Here is a 17,277-nt window from a genome sequence, read left to right as displayed (position 1 = left end):
CGCTGCTGTTTAAACCATATTAGCAGAGCTTGTTCTACTCCATCATACTTTCCCGATTTAACTTTCTTGCAATGTGCTGAAGTATTCCCTGCAGAAGCTAAGATCTCTTCTTTCTTCGCTATAATGCCATTCAAAGTAGACGGCGGCATTCCCAGCTCCTTCGCCAAAGCAACATGGGAAAGTATGGATGACTCCTCTTTCCTTATAATCTCCATTTTGTCTTTAATTGTTAGTGCCTTTCGCTTGATCTCTTTCCTCTGCGTTCTGCTCATTTTCACTTAAAACGTTTGTATGTTGATTTTACAAGTACAACTAACTTCACTGACTCCTATTCACACTAATTACGACTCTACACTACGCTTGGCAATCCATAACTTAGGCTTACAAGACACAAAGACAAGACGTGTACTACAATTCGTTAGCATGTGCTTTCTATCTTTCTCACACCTCCAACACCTGCTTCAAGGTTAACGGCACAAAAGAGAAATCCGGCAACTTGTTCTTAGCGATTCTTAGAACCTAGGCCTTTATCACCCCTACATTTCTACTGGTTGTCACGGCAACGGGCGTAGTGTCTGGCTGTTTCACAAGTACCGCATGAACAAGCCAGTGTTGAGTTTATTTTCGCAGTTTAATCCTCTTCATGCTATAGGTAATGAAGAAAAGCGTGTTTCTTCATCCTTGTGCTACGTTCTAATAATATATAAGTAATAATAATAACAACGTAAACGTTTCCACCTTTTCAATACTAAAATATATTCACAAAATTATAAATTACACGGTACTAGTTTCGACCCAGCTAGGGGTCATCATCAGCCGTATTGGAGCAAAGATCACTTTTGGCGAAATCCTAAGAAAATGTTATTTAAAGAATAACAAGTGAAATGAGATGTTATTATGGTAATAGTTAATAATACAAGGAATATACATACTAAGAGGTTTTTAACAAAGAATAAAGTATAAATGGGGTGTTGTAAAAATTATAATCATGGAAATCAGTAAGTTCTTGTATTGAAATGACATATAAAATTATATATGGCTTAGGAAGAGGGCTTAAGGTGGGGCTGAAGGGTGCGGGAGAAAGTGTAATTGTCTTGGAAAAGTACCTTTGATTAAATTTAGGATTGAGTTTAGGTTGGCTGCATTATTGTTTCTGAGGAAAGTGATAAATAGATCGAAGAGTATGTTGGGTTTCTCTGAGATTTCATTGAGATTGTGACTGACATTAAAGTATTGGTCTAGGTGTATGTAGTAATTTTCCATTATGTTGAGTAAAGGGCCCTTGTTTGCTAATACGAGGATGTCCATGTCTTGTTCAATATTGGTGAAATTATGGTTATAATCTTGCATGTGTTGGCCGATGGCTGAAAACCTGTTGTATTTTATTGCGTTAGTGTGCTCGTGGTATCTGATAATGAAGTTTCTCCCGGTTTGCCCGATGTAGGTTTTTTTACAGGTGGTACATTTGATCCTATAAACTCCTGATTTTAAAAAACTGCTGGTCTTGTTGATGTGTGAAGTATTGTATAAAACGTTCATGTTCTTATTGTTGGTTTTGAAGGCTATTTTAACGCCTTGTTTCTTAAAGATGTTGGTTAACTTGTAGATATCATTGTTCAACGTGAAGGTGGAATATGTTAGAGGTTTGGTTATTTCTTTTTTGAGGGTAGTTTTTGGGCGATGTTTGTGTTTATTGATTATCCTTTCTATAAAATGATTGCTGAAGCCGTTGAATTTTGCGATTCCGCGGATTGTGTTGAGTTCCTTTTTTAGATCTTTATTGGACATAGGTATGCTGAAGGCTCGGTGAACTAGGCTGTTGTATGTGGCTCGTTTGTGGGACTGGGGGTGCACTGAATCTTGGCGAATGGTGGAGGCTGTTTGAGTGGGTTTTCTGAAAATTTTATAACTGAAAGAATCTGAGTTTCTAGTGATGGTTAAATCTAGAAAGTTGATTTTTTGATTTGATTCGGATTCTAGTGTGAATTTGATATGAGGATCAATATTGTTGAGTCTTAAGAGGGTGGTGGGTGCGTTAATTGATTTCTCATTCATGATTACAAAGACATCATCGACATATCTGGCCCAAAAGAGAATGTTTTCGAATTCGTTGTCAATTTTGGTGTATTCGAGGAAGTCCAGGTATATTTCTGCTAAGATACCTGAGGCCGGTGACCCCATTGCCAAACCATTTTGTTGATATATGACATTGTCAAAAGTGAAGAAGTTATTGTCGATGATAAGTTTTAATATTGTGATAAAGTCTTGTATCTCTAGTTTGCTTAAGTGACTGTTTTTGTTTAAGTTGTTTATAATTATCGGAATTAATTTTGATACTTGTATGCTTACCATCTTCGCAATGAGATTGTCCATGTCGAATTATTATTATTAATAGAGGAATAGGTACTTCTTCCAGATTTTACAATCTAAGCCATAATATAGGAATGCTTAAAGTTAAGCAAGGAGAGATTTCGAATGTAATTTCTAACCATTATGGGACAAAAACATCGTATTTAAAGTGACGTAACCCTAATTTTATATTCTTGAAGAAGATAGTTGATTTACGAATAACCTATATGTGATTCCTGATACGACGCAATGAAATGTGAGTACATATTAACTTATTTGATTTATATATGCATTTCATTTTTAGGCTAGCGTGTTTACGCGTATAATATATGAATTCTAACCCAAAAGAGTACCATTGTAGTAAAGTAATGTGATGTTGAAATGATTTGCCGTCATGTTGGTGATGATAAATGTTTACATAGAGAATTTATGATTTGAGTAGCATATTAATGTGGAATTGTGAATAATTATTCGTCGTGATATGTTTATGAGATTGAACTATGATACATTATGGTAATTAATATTGATAGATGGAAAGATAGATGTATTTAGGGATAGTTTTGGCAGTAAATACGACGTATTATGGGCCGATGGTGATGATTACCATTTGCGGCAAAATAATAAAATGGTAATGAGAGGTATATATTGGGTTAATGGTACATGCGTACAAATAAATACATTCGCATATTTCGTATATTTGGGTTACCATACACTGTCTTCGAAAGAAATATCCAAGTAGGAAATAAATGAAGGGAAACTTGTTGTCTTCATAGATAGTATATATCAACGTTGTACTGAATATTATTGGAAGTTTGTTGTCAAGAATGAATTTAATTCATAGAACAATCCCATAATTTAAAATCTCTACCGCAATTAAATAAAATAGGTCACCAAATGCATTCCTACGGAATTAGTGATACCTGATTAATTATTGCTAAACCATAAAACATGTTTGGTACAATTTCTATATGAACTACGATTATAATTAGACTTTGAACGATACCTACATTTATTTAAGGTGTTATTTGAATACTTTAATCAAATGATATGGTCGAGGAGACCAATATTTTTCATTTTAAGAACAATATATATTTGAAATAGCCATTTTTGGGCCGAAATATTTGGAACTTACTTGTGATTGTTAACGTTATAGCATCGAATTAAGTGAATTGTGACAGAATGTTGAAGTGATAATGATGAAAATAAGCATTTTTTTATTTTTTTATAAAAGAAACAAGAACTGACGGACTTAAACAATATAATTCTTTTATGAAGTTTAATTAGGATTAGGGAATTAGATTTATTTTCAACCTAAAAATTTTTCTCGATTAGAGAAGACGAAGATAATTGATGATGATAATTAATAGTAGATTTTCTTTTGTGATTCCGGAATCAAGAAATAAAATATAGATTTTCTAATTTAGAGGTTATTATTTTAGGAGATAGGCTAATATTATTAGGATTTAAGTAATTTTGAAATAATCCATAAAAAAATATTTTATTTATTTTTCTTCACTTATATTCGGATGATTGAACTTGAAAAACCTAATATTGATTCAGGATGATGAATGGTATCGATAATAATTTGTTGAAGTGGAAATGTGGTGCCTCAGTTGACCTCACGTTAAAATAGTATGGTTCGTAGAAGCAGTTTAGTTATCCCTGAGAGGTGTCGCGAGGCAATGTAAGGATTACCATATCAAATATTCTGATAGGAGAATTGAAGGTTACGACATCGCTAAAATTCTATGAAGCGATAACTGTTTATACGATGAATATTTAAAGCGAACTTAGCCAACGACACTTAGCATCAAATTTATTATGCATTCATCCATTTAATGATCTATAAGAGTGATGGATGATTGAGGGGAAAATAGCCGGAGCAATTGTTAGGTCATCCAATGAGACACACATATTAAAAACGGTCGCCCAATATGGTGCAAGGATAAAACCACCCCTCAGGATGGTGCAACCTCTTAGTATGTATATTCCTTGTATTATTAACTATTACCATAATAACATCTCATTTCACTTGTTATTCTTTAAAATAACATTTTCTTAGGATTTCGCCAAAAGTGATCTTTGCTCCAATACGGCTGATGATGACCCCTAGATGGGTCGAAACTAGTACCGTGTAATTTATAATTTTGTGAATATATTTTAGTATTGAAAAGGTGGAAACGTTTACGTTGTTATTATTATTACTTATATATTATTCTCAGTTCAATACGGACCAAAAACATGAAATTCATAACCATTAACGTTCTAATAATGCGATATAATAATTACGAGTGACACGAGAATACGTTTAGCTTGTATAAATGTAAAAATAAAAATAATTATCAATTTTATGCCAACGCGTGGTATAGTAACGCCTCTGTGTGTGTGTCAGGCCCTCTCCTGCCAACATCCAGTTGGTGATCAACATTCATTCATTCAACTTCGTAGATGATCGGGATCTTTCGGTCGGCTATTTGTCGGCATAATGAGTATCAGCTGGCAAGTAGGCTGTTTTCTGCATAGAGTCGAGAGGTTTTTATTTCGTAATAGTTTATTCACCTCACTAATAATGGGCATGGAAAATCTTATCAGTTTACTTCAAAAACATAATTTCCCACCTCACTAATAATGTACATGGAAAATCTAATCAGTCTACTTCAAAAACGTATTTTCCTCTACAAGACCCATTAGTATTATTGCAAAAGCAATGTAAGAGACAATGCCTGGAAGGAAATAAGCAAGGGAAAGAAAAATCAAACAGGTTAGAATATTCAATTTCGTGGTAGATTAGTTATTAGGCCACCCTGTCGCGGCATGCAACTTACTGCATTCAAGTTCTATCAAACCGTCCATTGCTTCCTTTATGTTTCCCGTGTAAAATGCTGTTCGATTCTATTCCGCTAGATGTGAACAGTGGAGTGGAAATTTCGACTGATGGATTTGATTCGATTCCACATGGTGAGAGTGAGCATCTGGGTGTTCATGTTGTCATAGCGTGATGTTGTTTGGCCTTCGCGAGCCCGGAAAGGCTCCATGACACCAGAGATCCACCTGAAGCGCACAAACGGTCTATTACAGGGTGCAACTTGCACGGAGACTGGAGGGTTCTAATCATGAGCGGCATTGAGTGGATGTTTTATATCTCAAGGGACTCTAAAATCTGAACTGTTTAACAGGGAAATATATTTACCTTAGAACACTTTAAACAGGAAAAAATACATATATCTTAATGCAACGGATCAAGGGACCAAGAATATCACAGTTCTAAAGCGGAAAATCTTCTTATGCGGGAACTTCTTAACCGAGTTTCACTGTAGATAGCAGCAGTAGATTATCAACCACTTCACTCTGTCAAAATCTGGAAAAATTCTCCTTTATATTGCAAAGCCTTTGGAAGGACCTCCAGGTAAAGTAAGACTTCTCCTGTAGAAATCAAGCTATCCAGGCTGGATGGAACCGCATAAACTTCTTTTGACTGGGTTATATGGACGTGATATAATAGTTTAAGAACTGATGTTGGCAGATCTAGATCTGCTCTTACACAGTAGGATGTTATGGCAGAAGACACCAGGTACATCTGTATTGGAGAACAGACATTGAAACACGAGTCATTGTCCTTCATTTCTGTCGTCCTGTTCTGAGCAGGACAATGCATGCCACTGATATTGCCCTAGGTGTGGCACGCTTCTGGACAAAAGCTATTTAATTTATGAATTGGGTCAAATCGTTGGATTTCTTTATCTTCTGTGTGTATGAATCTACATTTAGATTTTTACATATTTATATTGATTGTGTTAGTAGTTTCCTGATATGAAAGATTGATTGAATGAATAAATAAGTAAATAAACAAAAATAAATTACTACTAGGCCTACTGTATATGACAGAACCAGAATATTTGATTGTTGTAGATGGATTTATCATTATAAGGAGATTCCACTGAATTGTGGCGGAGACTACCAAAATGCTGTTCTATGTAACTGGAGCAAGTTTTCTTCATGCCTCCGTAGAATGATACTACCCTGTGATTAATTTCAGTTGTTATTATGAACAATTTTGGTTAGTTGTTTAAAGAGGAAATGTTGCCTAATGAAGTAGTCTGTCTATTTGTATTGTCATTATTTAATTAGTTCTTATTTCGCTTTTTTTCTTTAGGAATGGATATCTCACCTGTTGATCTCATGAATATTGAGAGCTTTGCAAGCAGAGTTATAGCATTGGCAGACTATCGTAAGCAGTTATCAGAATATTTAAGAGCCAAAATGGAAGGTGTTGCTCCCAACTTAGCAAGGCTAATTGGTGACCAGGTTGGTGCAAGGCTCATTGCACATGCTGGATCACTCACAAACCTGGCTAAATACCCAGCATCAACTGTGCAGATTCTAGGGGCAGAGAAAGCTCTCTTCAGGTAGGAAGTACATTCAAATTGCATCAAAATGTTTCTGGCTATAAACTGCATATATATCTTTAATATCAGTTTAATATATTTTCCATCACCCTTTTTGATACCTTTTCATAATGAATTAATTCATCCTTTAAACCACATTTTAACTATACGGTAAACAATTTATTGAAGGAGAGGAAGTATTTGCTAATAAAAAGAAAGTTCCTTTTTGTGTTTGATTTGTATTACAGATTATTTTAAAAATGCAGATACCATATGAAAATTAAATGGTAAGAGAAATAGGGTGTATTTTGTGATAAGAGCAGTGCGAATAATCAAACTACGATATAGATGTTGATTCCCATAGGGACTGGAAATATTTGTCCCGAATGAGCTGGAAAATTTATAATGTCTAATAAAGGACCATTTATAATTGGTATTAATCAAACTGTGTCCGAAACTTATAGCAACTTTTGGAATAAGCTTCCACTTAAGGATCTTGTGCAGGAACAACTTTCTTCCATTAACAATTACTCAAATCATAACTGAACACTTTCTTTTTGTCATTGTCTTCGTACTAGTTTGCCACAGTTAATACAAATGTATGGGAATTATCCAGTTTTGCCTCAGAATTGGCTAGAAATGTTGTTGATACCAGGTTTCCTACAAAATTTTAACTTTAGAAATTAGAAAATTCTCAGCCTTTTTAGAGATTTCCAAACTATCCAGTTCTCATCATGATCTCGCAGTAAGTTTTCAGTTTCTATCTTCCATCCATAGAAGTTGGAATCTGTGTCTTCCACAACTGGAACCCATCCTTTTCAGTTGGGACTCTTAGTTCCATAGATGTATTTCAGGTTTGACATTAGTCTTATCCTTAACAGCCACTTATCTTTGAAGATAAGGTGTTGCCGTTCCAATGAGATGAGTAGAGTAGACTTTAAACAACCTGGGATCAATTTGCTGGTCTTATTGCAAGCTTCTAGATTTGATAATTTAATAAAGATTAGAACATCAGCATGTAATAACCTCATCTTAGTTCTGTTTGCAAGTAGGAGGGGGATAAAATATAAACAGGATTTTATTTTTTTATTTAAATTCATTTATTGAAAAACACAAGACTATTACAATTTACTTTTCCACATAGTTTCCTGCTTTGGAAATGCATTTGTCCCAGCGTATGGGCAGCTCTTTGATGCCCACACTTTCGTCATCTTCAAATCGTTGCACTCCTAGAGCTTTTTAAGCGGTCTCAACAAATGGAAATTGCAGGACTATTTTGAGATAATCATTCTTTAATATCGGAATGGCTTTGTCAAAAATAATGCTGGTTTTTTCATTAATATCATAATATTAATGAAAAAACCAGCATTATTTTTGACAAAGCCATCTCAAAATAGTAAACACATGCTCTAACAAACCAACGAATCACAAGCCTGACCCCGCCCCTACTTCTCCAACGGCCACTCCTTCTTCCCCTCCACCTACATTCCCCTCCACAGCTAATATGAGCCCCAGACTCACTCGCAGTAGAACACAACAAGCCTTCAAACACATCAGCACAAGACTTCCACAACAACTATAGTAAGTACTCTTTCCATACACACACTAGGCATTCCTTCATGCACACACTACCGGCATACTTATATCACTTTATCTTTACAGACTACAAGAACAAACATAGACGAGAGAAGTGTTACCACCGACTACTTCTAAATACATGCTCGAGACCTGCTGTTTACTGTATTGAAACTTGCCATAGTATATCACAAGTTGGGATATATAACATAACGAAATTTCATCATGACAAAGGCCCACATCAATAAGACGTACACTAGTTTCAAAATGTCCTCGAAGATTACCCTACGCAACTAAAATCAACATTACTTAGAAGGATCTGCACAGAAGACAGAAGAATGGAATCCATATAACATAAATTGAAAATTTTAACAAGTGTCTACCTATACGTACAATTTTAATGTGTTGAAACTTTTTAAATGTTATATATTGTGACCTGTGTGTTTTTAATGTGTTTTACATACTCATGCTCTATTTATAACTTTTTAACCTGACCACTGACATTTTAATTATATGCTATTATTCCATCCCCCATTAGACATCCGGATGCCTAATACAATAACACCTTGTGTATAGTCTAATGGCTAAAACAAAACATGTACTAGCTGATGATGGCCGTTAAAGAGCCGAAACCGGTACTAGCTTAATCTATTAAAATAAATTTTGTATTGAATGGTGGAAAAACACATTTCTTATCTATACTTTAAAAAAACGGTTGCAAGAATCTTGCCAGCTGACAGTCGAGTCTTGGCTTTCACTGGTGCTGCCTTCTCTTTCCTCCGCCACTCCTTACTGGCTTGTTTGAATTTGGGAGTGTAGTGGTGGACCCATGTTTCGTCGTAGGTGACGATCTGACTCAAAAATGCATTACCTTCTTCCACAAACCTTGCTATAACCCTCTGACAGACCTCCAAATGTCTCAACTTCAGATTTTCGGTCAAAAGGTGAGGTACCCATTTGGAACACACTTTACAGAACTGTAGGTCATTTGTGATGATTGCTCGACAGATCCCATAACTGATTCCTACCTGTTTTACAGTTTCTAATACTCTTACCCTTCGATTGTCGTCAAAAATGTCTTTTTACCGGACAAATGTTTTTGTCTGTAATGCTGGTCCAAGGACGGAAATCATGTTGCTGATTTTCCATATGTTTTTGTCCTTCCTTGAACTTTTTATGCCAGGCAAACACACACATCCTTGACAACGTTTGATCCCCAAAATGTGCAGTCAATCTCTGGCAAATTTCCGCTGCTGTAACTCCTTCATGAGCAAGAAATGTTATAATTATGCGTTGTGCAGTGGAGGGGTGCACCTGTTGCTCCAACATCATGAGCATTACTGACGAAACAGCGGAAAATATCTAACAGCTCGCTCTCCCCACTCCTGACGGTCCCGCCTAAGCATAGCAGAAGCGCGGGGCCAGTCCTACGAACTGTTGATGTTCAGGAACAAAATCCTGTTTATATTTGATCGACCCCTCGTAGTTACTTAATTTAACACAATAATAATACAGTATAACCCTAATTTTGCGTGACCTCGATTTACGTAAACCCGCATTTAACAGAAGAAATTTACAGTCCCGAAATTTATTCCATAAGAGCAATGCAATTTTATATCCGATTTAACGTAATTCACAGTAGGGCAAAATCCACATTTAGCACTAAGATGTTAAAATTCTCAAGTATTTATTTCTATTCATTTTGCTTATGTGACATTAAGAACATATGAAAAAGATGTCATAAGCTTGCTAAGGATGATTTAAGACAGAAGATGAATTTAGAGCGCGGGCACTTAGGGCTAAAGTGAGATGTTGGACTTGAATACACATCTGACCGCTGCAGCAGAAGAGAACCCTCGTTTTAATAACAGTGCTATTATAACCTTCGAAAATTCTGATATTAATGTGTTCAATGTCCTTCCCTTCGGTTACAGTGAGAACCATTTTACTTATTCATCCGTTATTACGGGCAAATTCGGATGTGGTAGTTTGTTGAAAAGGCACGATGTTTTGGAAAAAATAGGGTCAACACAGTTTATATTAGAATGACACTGTTTATTACATACGTAAATCACATGTGGATACAGTGAAAACAATGGACATGGAGATTACAATCGTGACGTGTCAGAATGGAAAAAGAAACCATAGTGTGTAGGTGGTGCTACTTGATGGTGGCTCAGTCAGAGTCATATGAATATACAGGGTCATCCATTCGAGATGTCAGAAAAGTGTAACGTTATAGCTAGTATGTTAATGCATATATATCTATGCAATTTTCTGTAACGTATGTGACAATGATGGGAGTTAACAATGACTCTCTTTACAACAATGACTTCTGTGAGACAACGCAGCAGTGTAGTTCATAGTGCAATCACCAGATGTCGGGTACAGAGGCGGTACAAGTTAGCGCGCACGCTCAGTGCTCAGTGTTGATACAGAGTTGAGTAAAGATGGTCGTTACACCACAACAACGCGCTCAGTGTGCCGTATGGTATGCCAAATTTTCGAGTGTAGTGGAGACCCAGCGAGCTTTCAGACGTCAGTACAACGTTAGGCATGTCCCATCACATCGGGACATTGTCAAATGGTACAACATGTTTTTGGAAAATGGATTGCAGTTGCCTCACACAGGTGGAAGGCGGAGTGATAGCAACAAGGAGGAAGATATTTGACAAGCCATGAAGCAGAGTCCATGAAATTAGTGACAACGGGAATCTAGGGCAAACTCAGGCATGTTGAATTTAAAACATTGAAAATTACATTAAACGAGAAAATACCGAAACACTAGAAGGAATTAGATAAAATCAACATGATAGAAAAACTAGAAATAGCACTTACTAAGAAGGAGAGGAATTCCCCATGGGGAACACTCGAGCGCGACTGTTCCCGAGGATGGTCAGATGGAAAGACGCAGACGAATCCCATCACACACGCGAAACCGGCAGAAGGCCGGAAATGGACCGATCACAAACAACCAATAGGACACCGAATTCCTCTAGATTCCCATTTTTTGTCAATTGGAAAGTTTGTTATTCTGACAAATCCAATTACATGACCATATATGGTCAGTTTAAGATAGTTAGCAATTTCACAAGTTCTCAAACATTTCTATTGCGACACAAGTATAGGATGCCTCAAAAATAAAGCTCTTTTAAATTTTTCATTCACATTACAAAATTACAATTCTGGAAGCACAGAATATAAAATAATAATACCATACAGTTCTTCTTGACACAATAATTTTAAAAAATAATTTTCAATAAATTCTTCAAGTTACATTAAAACAAATTTCTTCCTTCAGTCCTGAAAGTTATTTTCTTCACGCTTCTTGAAATTAATTTAACTGATACACACAACTGAATGAAATATAAATACAAAGGTCACTTAATCGCTCTTGCAATGTTAAAAATATTTAAAAGTTCATCTTCTTGAGGTTTTCCTAAATTGCATAAAAGAAATGTTACAAACATATTCAAATTAATATTTTCTTCTAGTTACATAAAAATAATTCCTGCAGAGTCCAGAGTCCATATTTCTTCATTTTCCACAATACTAACATATTACAGACCAAAATTAAATTCTGCTGTCCTTTCTTGAGACAAAAATGAAATTCTGCTGTCCTTACACAGGTGACAAAGTCACTGTTGAACTTCACTTATTCTGTGTGCAGGAAAAAACACTGTCTTTCTGCAAATTCCTGGGAGTGGGAAATAGTATTTTAACATTTATTGATAGAATTATATAGAATTTTTGTTTGTTTGTTTAGGAACCTTTATTCATTGTTAGAGAATTCCATACAAATACAGTCTTACTGTGATCATCATCATCATCATCATTGTACAGTTCCAGTTCGCGGGTACTGTTAATGAGCCTCTTGCACTTCTTCCTATCCGTATACAACTTGTCATGGTGAACATCATCCACTGTCTATCCTCTGGTAACTAGATCAACCTTGATCATCTTCATCCATATTCCATATTGATCGACCTTCCCCAATTTGTACACAGCTAGTACAGTCTTTGTACAACATCTGAATTTTCCTTACCAGTCCTTCAGGCACATTTCTTTTCCTCAGGCGCTCCCAGATCTTATCTCTTATAACTGTATCAGGTCGTCCTGCAGGTCTTTTCCCCTCCACCTGTCTATCCAAATTTATTCTGGCTATTCTTGTAGTCTCCATCCTCATCACATGCCCATACCACCGTAGTCTGGATGTGCCAATTCGGTCTAATAGATATGTCTTTATTCCGGCTTCTTTCCTCACCTCCTCATTTCTTCCATCTTGGTCTTCTGGATGGTGGATCTAAGAAATTTCATCTCTGATGCTTGCAGTCTTGATGGATCTCATTTTGTGACGGTGCACGCTTCAATATTTTTATGAAATAGCTGTTAAACAACATCAGTTTGGCTGGTTTTGGAATCATGTCATCCCATAAAAGTGTTCTTACTTGTTGGTAGAATTCTGATCCCTTTTGCACTCTGCTTGTAATTTCCTTTCTGACCAAATTATCACTGGAGATTACACTTCCAAGGTAAGGAAAAATATCCACACACTCTAGCTGGCGGTCTTCTAGTTTTACACTCGCTGGACGCCCTTCTCTGTTGACTGCCATCACCATTGTCTTGGTCTCGCTGATGTTGAGGTTATATTCCTGGAACTGGGATTTCCATACGTTGAGTCTGGTGTGTACTTTCTCTTCTGTTTCACCCCAAATCATGATATAATCAGCAAAGGCCGCTGCATTCAGTTCACCTAATTTTCCCTTGACGTTCTTCATTATATTGTCCATAACAGTGATGACCAGTAGTGGGGACAGTCCACTTCCTTGCTGAACTCCACTCTTGGTCTCAAACCATGATGATCGACCTTCCACAATTTGTACACAGCTAGTACAGCCTTTGTACATCTGAATTTTCCTTACCAGTTCTTCAGGCACATTTCTTTTCCTCAGGCACTCCCAGATCTTATCTCTATAACTGTATCATAGGCCTTTTCTATATCCAGGAATACAATGACCAGGTTCTTGCCTTTCTCCCAATCCTTTTCTATCAGCATGCAGGTGCTAAAAATTAGATCCATTTTTATCTGTTGCTTCTGAATCCATCTCGTTCATCTTCTAACTGTGGTTCAGTTATGGTTCTCAATCTCCTTTCTATGATCGTCTCTAGAATTTTTAGCCCAAAAGACAACCGTGTTATTCCTCTATAGTTGGTGGGTTTCCATCTTGCTGCCTTTCTTAAACAGGGGAATTATAATGCCCTTGCTCCAATCTGCAGGTATTTTGTCTGTCTATACAGCATTTAGTACTCTGTGCAGCCATTGTATACCCTGGATGCCTGCTGCCTTTATCATATCTACATTCACTTCATCTGCACCTGAAGATTTTCCTTTAGGCATAGATTTTAAGGCTGTCTCAGTTTCTGTCCAGGTGTTGGAAGATTCCTCATTATAGGCTTGGATTTCCTGTTCTGTGTTTTGTTCTTGAACTGGTCTATTCAGTAGGTGGTTTAAATGGTTCTTCAGGACTTCTCTCATGTCACTTTCTGTCCTAACTAGATTTCCATGTTCATCTTCAAGTGCCTTTATGGTATTCACACCGAGCTCGATAGCTGCAGTTGCTTAAGTGCTGCCAGTATCCAGTATTCAGGAGATAGTAGGTTCGAACCCCACCGTCAGCAGTCCTGAAAATGGTTTTCCGTGGTTTCCCCATTTTCACACCAGGCAAATGCTGGGGCTGTACCTTAATTAAGGCCACGGTCGCTTTCTTCCCATTCCTAGCCCTTTCCTATCCCATCGTCGCCATAAGACCTATCTGTGTCGGTGCAACGTAAAAGCAACTTGCAAAATGTATGGTATTCGTTGGTTTTCTTTTACCTCTGATAACACTATACAGTAGTTTCTTATTGCATCTGCTATCTTCCTCCAGTTTCTGAGTGAATATTCAGTATTCCATGCCTTGGTCTTTTCTTCTATAACTGTTCTTTTAACGTCCAGTTTCTGTGATATTCCTGAAAAAATTTCAAATATTTGAAATCATTGGAAAATATGTTATAGAAATAAGTGGATTACATTTTTTAATTCTACATACAAATATGTTCTACACACTCACACACACACAAAAAAAATATATATATAACTTCCTGGCATTTGTGGAGCAGGATTACATGCATCAAGTTTGGTGCTTTGCTTCTAACATATATACATCGTATTATTGGTATTCTTCCACCACAGGTGATAGTGATGCAATACGTTATTAGTTAAAACAAATTGATCGTCACGATGCGCACTAGAAAATGTAGACTACTCATTATTTATGACCGAGCTCGATAGCTGCAGTCGCTTAAGTGCGGCCAGTATCCAGTATTCAGGAGATAGTGGGTTTGAACCCCATGTCGGCAGCCCTGAAGATGGTTTTCCATGGTTCCCATTTTCACACCAGGCAAATGCTGGGGCTGTACCTTAATTAAGGCCACGGCCGCTTCCTTCCCATTCCCAGGCCTTTCCTCTCCCATCGTCGCCATAAGACCTGTGGCAGTGCGTCATAAAACAAATAGCATTATTCATGCCTAAAGAAAAACTCTATTAGAAAAGATTCAGAGTACGTTGGTAATCATACAGCAAGAAGAAAACAATGTGGTTGAATATTATATGAAGAAGTACCATGTCTTCAGTACACAGTTAAATGCTGTTGGGTATATAGTGTGAGTTTTCTGCCTCTTTGAATGCCATACTTTGCACACATGTGATGTAAAGGGAGAGTCATGCTGGTGTGCACGTACTACAGATGTTATTGAGTACACTCCACAGAGCTCTAACAGCCTTGTGCCATGGATTTGGTAGTAGTAATGCTCCTGAATGAACTAATTATCTATTTGCAACAGCAAATGAAACCTTTATACATATGGAAGAGTGCATTAGGTCTACACCAAACATACTGCATAAAGGGTCAACTTCTGGTGACCACTTGGGTCCCTGGTTAGCTCAGTTGGAACTGGCAGTGAATTCAGGGTCAGGTCTGGATGGGAACAATATGGCCGGTAGAAGGGACTTAAGGTATGCAAACACAAGTTCGCGAATGCAGTATGTGCTCTTTTTGGTGACCTTTGTTAACCTGTTCGGTGGGCGATGCAGCGAGATCCGTGGCCACATGTCGTTTGCTCGGTGGGGAGCGTGGATATATCCGCCGATTCAATTTTTTTTTTCTCAGTTGTCTGCCTGCGGAAGTTGATTTCTTTTTCAGAAGCGTATTCTGGATGAGTCTGCCCTCTGATGTTAATTTTATCAAATATGTTCTCCCAGTACCAATGTGTCATTCACGAGTTGCATCATAAAGAACGCAGCTTACGTCCGGCAAGAACTACCCAAGGCCTAATAGCTTTGCGCTGAAGCTTTAGCTCATCGCCTTATCGTCCCTTGGATGTAATAATATTGCTGTAGAAGGGATTTCTGGAGATTATGATACTGAACAGACCTCTCTGATGACATTTGAAAACCGTGACCTGATTTATTATCCCCAGTCTTGTGTTCTTCCTTCACGACTGGAGTGTGTGTTTACCACCTGTTACACAACATTAATTATCGTACGCATCCATAATACAGGCACATTTCATGATTTCCATCCAAACTGCAGAGACCCGGATTCTATTCAATCCTTTTTCTTACATTTTTCTCGCTAAAATGTCTAGAATGAATTTTGCCGGCACCACCGTTAGAGGAAGTTGATTTACGGGTCATGGTACACGAAATGTTGGAATTTAGTGGGGAGAATAGTGATCTTAGTAAAGTAAGTTCTGCCGAGGGGGAATTCGCAAGTGACAGGAGCTTACCTGGAATAAGTACTTCAGGCTCAAATGTACAGGGTTTGGGCCCATCAGTCGCAAAAGAGACAACACGTGTTCGATTCCAGTTCAAGTATCAATTATGACAGTGAAGGTGATAACAATAATGCTGATTACAATCCAACCAGTGCAAGTTCTGCGTCAACTTATGCTGAAAATGGACAAACAAAATTCGCTTTGATCCAAAATTCCATCGTGATATAAAGGGAGAGAGTATAAGAAAACAAAACTGAGCGAAATATTTCAATAACTTTTTATGACGAGATATGCCAGAACATAGCTGAACAGACAAAAGATGCCCAGCAGAAAATTGCACATAAAACCCAGCTTAGTGATATGAAAGGAAAGAGTAGAGATCAAGACCGGGTCCGAACAAATAAGGACGAAATAAAGCTTCTTATGGCCATGCTGTTGCCGCAGGGGATTGTCCAGAAACCTAAATTAGGACACTATATTTCTCGCAATCGCTTGTACACTACACCTATTTTCTATGAGCTAATGACACAGAAGAGATTTTTTTCTCGCCGGGCTGAGTGACCCAGACGGTTGAGACGCTGGCCGGCCTTCTGACCCCAACTTGGTAGGTTCGATTCTGGCTCAGACCAGTGGTATTTGAAGGTGCTCAAATACGTCAGCTTCTTGTCAGTAAATTTACTGGCATGCAAAAGAACTCCTTCGGGACTAAATTCCGGCACCTCAGCGTCTCCGAAAACCGTAAAAGTAGTTAGTGGGACGCAAAGCCAATAACATTATTATTATTGACCTGATGGTGTATAGGCTTTTGGGCTTATGCCGTGTCAAGAAAATAAGGTGAAATTCTTCACGTTTCGCAGGGAACTGTGCCCTGCATCCTCAGAAGAAATCTCGACTGCCCACGAGAAAGGCTTCCTAAACAGTGACTCTTTAAAATTTAGACGTTATAATAGAAGTGGAAAATTGTACATTCAGTCGCCTCCAGATGGCTCCCAGGACGTGGCAAGAACGCTAGCGTTCCAAGCTGAAGACCGAACCATCAGGCTAAGCAGTTCACATAACGTGTGTACATAACATATGAACTTGACAGGTGTATGATATAGACACAAGCCTGGAATGAGACATTTGGCGCCGAGGAACGTACGAATTTGGAAAA

The 17,277-nt window shown here is 37.5% G+C and overlaps 1 protein-coding gene across 2 annotated transcripts in view; it reads left to right on the top strand.

Annotated features, from left to right (window-relative positions):
* Window positions 1–17,277, top strand: part of Nop56 (Nop56 ribonucleoprotein) — a 247,786-nt gene that overhangs the window by 112,948 nt on the left and 117,561 nt on the right. For both annotated transcript variants that reach the window (XM_067150776.2, XM_067150774.2), the window contains exon 6: window positions 6,503–6,755. In XM_067150776.2, coding sequence (XP_067006877.2) covers window positions 6,503–6,755 — 253 coding nt within the window. The remainder of the gene's footprint in view (window positions 1–6,502; window positions 6,756–17,277) is intronic.

The sequence above is a fragment of the Anabrus simplex genome, chromosome 7 (genome assembly GCF_040414725.1).
Source record: "Anabrus simplex isolate iqAnaSimp1 chromosome 7, ASM4041472v1, whole genome shotgun sequence".
Lineage (NCBI taxonomy): Eukaryota > Metazoa > Arthropoda > Insecta > Orthoptera > Tettigoniidae > Anabrus > Anabrus simplex.
The sequence above is the reverse complement of the archived record's forward strand: the minus strand, read 5'-3'. Positions and strand labels throughout refer to the sequence as shown.